We start from the raw sequence: 5,665 nt of genomic DNA, 5'->3' as shown, positions 1-5,665 counted from the left end.
TTTCTTTCTCTAAATGGTTTTAGGAGCTCCATGTGTCTTGGAAAAAAATCTCATACTCGTTTTCACTGTGCTGTAAGGACAAGTTATAGAGAGTGATAAAAGATTGGGGTGGGGGAAACTTTCAAACTTTATTTTTTGGGATCTCCTAGCCGCCTTTTTCATTCTCCCCATAGTATCCAACCCTCTTCTCCCCGACGGCTTTTCTTTTTGCTATTTCCTGAAGTAAAGATGAAAGTAAGAAAGGAAAAAGACCCCAGGGTTAGCCGGACATCAGGAGTCCCGAGGCTGAATTCAGGTCACTGCGGGTCCTGGAAGGTGGGTGCGTAAGCGGCAGGCGGGACGGCGGGGGCCACAGGCTGAAACGTGTGTGTGCATACAGGACAGACTGGGAATGAGGTCACATGCCGGGTGTTGGCGACAGTGAGGGGCGACCTGTCGTGCTCCCCGTGCCCTCGGCGCCGTCGCCTGCCACGCCGGCCCGGTGCCCGCTCGTACGCGCACTCACACCCGCACTCACGCTCGCACTCACACGCGCACCCGGACTCGCACACACGCCCCCACGCCCACTGCTGCCCGCTCGCCCCGCGGCCTGCCCATGGCTGACCTGAGCTTCATCGAAGATTCCGTCGCCTTCCCGGAGAAGGAGGAGGATGAGGAGGAAGAGGAGGAGGGCGTGGAGTGGGGCTACGAGGAAGGTAACGCTGCGCCGCGGTGGCCGCGGTCCGGGGACGGTGCGCGGGGTCCAGCCGAGCTTGGGCTCTGCGCCCTCACGTGCTCTCTTTCCCACGAGGGTCTCTGTCCCCTTCTCTGAAGCGCTGCGGGGCGGCAGGCGCTCCCGGGAGGCGTGCCTGTCGCCTGTCCCCTGTCGCCTGCGTTCTCCCGCCGCTTGCGTTCGCTCCCGGGAAGCCGGCGGTGCGAGTGCGCTTGCTCCCCGGGCCGCGGGCCACACCTGCTGCGTTCCCGGGGGCGAGTCTGCAGCCCGGCTCCCAGCAGCCCGGCGCAGCGGGGCTGACTCCTGTAGCCCGGAGCGGCGGCGCCTCTCACTCACCACCTTGAGAAGACTGCGTTAGTGGCACTCGTGGTTTCTGCTGACTTGGAGCACTGTGGGAGAAAGTGATTCTGCCTTCCGTGAAGAATACTTACTAGCAGCGCTCAACTTTTCTAAAACGTCCTAAATTTCGCTGCCTCAGCGGGCTTGGCCAGAGGGGCTGACTTGAAGAACAACAAAAAAACCAACCAAACTGGAATATTGGACCATAGGATAGCATCAGAGACAGTATAGGAGGGAGGGGGTGTTAGAGGGTGGGAGGGAGGCGATCAGAGGGGAAAAAACAAACATTGAACAGACACGAAAATGAAAAGTTAACTGTTGATGATATATATGGTAATATTTTTGACTTGATTGATAGTAGTGCATTCATGCTGGGAAAAACCATTGTGTACACTGTGAAGATGTACAGTGATTAAATGCAAATTAAAAATGTAATGCAAGGAATATTAAAAACAAAACTAAAAATAAAAAAAGACTAGTTTCCTAAATTTATCCCTGAAGACTTGGGACTCCTGATAGGTTAACCGTTAGTGCTGATGTTTGCTACATACTGGAACAGTTCCAGAAGGTGGTAGTGTACCTATATGAGGTTTGGGAAGAGTGTGTGTTCTGTATGTACGGTAGATTGTATATGTGTGTACATCGTCACACTTTAAAGTACCGTCTTTGCATTTTTGATAAGAGATGTTTATCCACCAGCGTTTGAGTTAGGGCTTTTGGCTCTTTAACCAAATGCTTTGAAAGTTACAGCTATTTCCTAGGTTCTCAAGTAATTCAGCTAATGAGCAGAGGATATTTTTTGTGATACTATTTTTTTCTAATAACTGAAAGAAGACCTAAATTTCCAAAATCATGAATTATTGCATCTATGTGGACAAACACAAGTAAGTATTTTTTAAAGGTTTTTTTTACCGTGGGGTGCATATGCTCACTGGAGAGCATCAGAGAGAAAATAAGAGAGGGAAACTGAGAAAGCACCCCCTGGGGAGAATGGGTATGTAATCCCTTTTCCGTTCTCCACTCTGGATTTTGAGTTTGCGTGCTCATGTGCTCAGCATTTGCAAGCCACCAGTTCCGGACTGGAACTTCGATCAGTCATGTGGGAGTCCAGCACCTTAGCAATCACACTACCTGCTGGCCCCCGGCAAATAAGCTATTTTATTAGTGCAGATTTTTATGTGTATTTGCTATTAGATCATTTAAATAATGAATGCAATAATGCCCATACATTACCATATTTCATCTGCCCAGAGATGGTTGTCATAACTGTCTTTATAATGTCAAAGATCATGCAAGCGTTCACACTGGGTTAGCCGCGTTACGTTGTACTGTATCTTATGTTTTTAACCTGCTCACACTTTCATCCTTAGGTGTCGAGTGGGGCTTGGTGTTTCCTGATGCAAACGGGGAATACCAGTCTCCTATTAACCTCAACTCGAGAGAAGCGAGATACGACCCTTCGCTGCTGGACGTCCGCCTCTCCCCAAATTACGTGGTCTGCCGAGACTGCGAAGTCACCAACGATGGACACACCATTCAGGTTATCCTCAAGTCAAAATCAGGTATTCTAGCAGCTGCAGCTGTGTGCTCTTGTGACCTGGATGTCGCCATGGAGTCATTGAACTCTGATCTAACTTGGATGATTTAAAGGTGCAGCCACGTAGCTCTACTCTCAGGATGTTAGAAGATGCATTTTGGGGAAATTATTTTCTGAAACCAAATTTGGAAAGAACAAGACATGGAATTAGGAAGCTGTCCGGTGGTCTTTTGTGTGATGGAGCAAAGCTTAGTTTGGTCAACTTTTTCTTTGTAGGGTACGAAGAAAGGCATGTGGAAGTGCACGTTGCTTCTACATTGTTCTTTACTTAACTCGGGGGATTATAGTTCTGTTTTACAGCTTTGGGAGACTAAAGATTAGGTTGTATTGATGTAACCTGGCGTTCCAGATAGACTTTTAAAGTTAATTTTCTCTACTGTGTTAATATGACAAGCAGAATGTAACTAATAGTAATCAAAAAATTCTCTAAAGTCAGATTTAAATGACAAATAAAGCTCTGGCTTTTATATATTTGTATTTTAAACTTCTATCCCCTCTGGACCTGTTTGAGATAGATATGAAATGTGTCGAGGAAAAAGTGTTGGGTCATTGCCAAAGAAATAGATTTTTGGCTTAACCATTGGGGAGATAAAAATAGCATGGAAAGCATGCTTTTCATAGAGAATAATAACTGTCTTTCCCTCTTGAAAAGAATGTAAAATTAGAATATATTATAATATTAGGGTATGCTTGATAGAGACCAACTATGCTCAAATTAATTCTGAATTGATACATTTGGTATTTCAGACCATACAATCTGTAGGTTTATTATTAGGCAAGGCAGGTCTTCGTGTCTCACTATGGATTTTTAATTCATTGCGAATGTTTCTGAGCTTTAATTTGGAATCCATGAGATCCTCATAGGTTTATGTAGTCTTCTCCATCTTCTGAGGTTCAAGGTATGAGCATCTCCCAAAAGAGATTCTGTGTGTTATATGTGCTTAGTCAAAGGGATGATTGCAGGTGTAAATTTGAACGTAATCAGAGTTTTTTGGGGCTGTGGGTTATCTATGATGTGACAGTTTAATATTATTAACTTTAGTTTGCCATAGGGCAGTGTGTTCACTGGAGAGATATATATGCAGAGAGAGAGAGCTAGAGAAGGAAAGTGAGAAATCACCCTTCTGTGGACTGGGGATGGTGGTGGTGGCCATATCACAAACTCTTCTCCTCCATTCTCCCCTTGACATGCACATGTGCCTGGTGTTTCTCAAGCTGCCAGATCTGGGATCTGAACCAGGCAGTTGACTGTGTGGGATCCAGCAGCCTTAACCACTGTACCACAGGCTGGCTGTCCCTCCAGAGTTTTTACTGACATGTTTATGCTGCTGCGCTCTGGTATTTAAGGTATCTGTGAACTCCCTACTGTGGAAGATGAGGCTGGTTCTCTTTCTACTCTTCTCTCTTGTGATTTTTACCCTCTTGTTGTCTCTGTATACTTAAATTACACTTTCATTTAAATTAATATTCAGTGGTTTTATTATTAGAACTATGTAGCTGTTGTTTCCAGTTGACATTAATATTTATTTCCTTTGTTGAATGATATATTTTTCGTAGAGTTATGTGTTTTTGCTTATTTAGGGTCTTCCCCTAGTTACTCATGGTAGAGCAGGTGCGCGTTCATGTGAAATGGGGGGACAGGGAGGAGAGCACCAGGTCTGCCATGCCACACCCCTTCCTCCAGTTCTCCAGCCTGTCCTATCTGGAGCACTTACATGCATGGTGGGTGTGTCTCAGGCCAACTGGGCCAAGGACTTGGACTGTGGTCTCCACGTGGGATCCATTTCCCTTGAGCAGTGCATTACTGTTGAACCATGGAACTGGTCCATAGTTTGTTCATTATTTTAAACAAATTTTAATAGAAGTTTTATTTATTTTTTTATTTGCCTGAGTGAGAGAGACAGACAAATATAGTACTTTTTTTTTTGAGAGATTAATTTGACCAGAGAGAGAGAGAGAGAGAGAGAGAGAGAGAAAGAAAGTGAGAAAGCAAGCCTCCAAGTCCGGAATTCAAACTGTGGTCGACCATATGGAATCTAGTAACTTAACCACCATGCCACCTGCCAGCCCACCCCCACCCCATGCTCCCATATCCTGAAAGGGTTTTTTTTTTTTTTTTTAAGGGTTTTTTTTTTTTTTTTTTGGAGAGGTTTTTGCTATAGGGCGCATACGCTTGCCAAGACAGAGAGAGGTAGACAGAAAGCGAAAAATCACCCCCTAGAGGGGGATGGCCACGCAACAATCCCTTCTCCATTCTTCTCACAGGATCTTGGGTATGCACGCACACGTGCCTGGCTTGAGTTTAAACTACCAGGCCCAGGACTCGAACCATGGTCGACTACATGGGAGTCCAGCGACATAGCCATTACACTAACTGCTGGCCCCTAAAAGGGTTTTGATGCTGTGATGCGCTCAGCCTCAGCCAGCTCCGGATCACAGGCACATGGGTACCTGGCATACTCAGGGGGCCCCTGGAGGACTAGGAGCCTTCCCATACGGGAGTGCAGCACAGAGTGTTGCTTTGTCACTGTCCCTGTTTAGTTTTTTTTTTTTTTTTTTTTGTCTATCACAAATCTGCTTCCAAATTATTTGAAAGGTGGCACGTTGTTTCCCAGGACATCCAGACTTGTCAGGCAGTCTCCTTCCCTCCCTCTGTGCCCACCCGCCCCAGGCTGCTCCTCCTTTTCTATCCTGACTGGTGGGCTGGCCTCCGCCCCAGCCACCCCGGCTACTCCAGCACTTTTTCCTGGGATATTCCTTTGTTTGTCCTGGTGCTGGAGCCCGTGGTTCCTGGATGCGGTGTCATCCTCTTTTGGGTCTACTCTCTCCTTTCAGGAGTGTCTTGGGTTATTCCCTCTTACCAGTTCATCCACCTAGAACTTCCTCAGATAAGGGGGCCTGTGCGAGGTGAAGGCGTGGCTGCCGGTGTGTCTGTGAGTGCCTTCGTTACACCTCACGCTGCCTGGAGCTGGCCTCGGGTAGCGGTTCCGGTTGGAAATACTGCTGGACGGCGTTTG

At 46.7% G+C, this 5,665-nt stretch overlaps 1 protein-coding gene across 1 annotated transcript in view; it reads left to right on the top strand.

The window, feature by feature from the left end:
• Positions 1–442: 442 nt before the first annotated feature.
• The window catches only part of CA8 (carbonic anhydrase 8 (inactive)), a gene marked incomplete at its 3' end in the record, with an annotated part of 47,318 nt that continues 42,095 nt past the window's right edge, over positions 443–5,665 (top strand). Inside the window, exons 1-2 of the mRNA XM_027774301.1 lie at positions 443–695; positions 2,422–2,613. Coding sequence (XP_027630102.1) covers positions 596–695; positions 2,422–2,613 — 292 coding nt within the window. The remainder of the gene's footprint in view (positions 696–2,421; positions 2,614–5,665) is intronic.

This window comes from Tupaia chinensis, unplaced genomic scaffold (genome assembly GCF_000334495.1).
Source record: "Tupaia chinensis unplaced genomic scaffold, TupChi_1.0 Scaffold000421_1, whole genome shotgun sequence".
NCBI classification, from domain to species: domain Eukaryota; kingdom Metazoa; phylum Chordata; class Mammalia; order Scandentia; family Tupaiidae; genus Tupaia; species Tupaia belangeri.
This window is presented reverse-complemented; position numbering and strand designations above follow the sequence as displayed.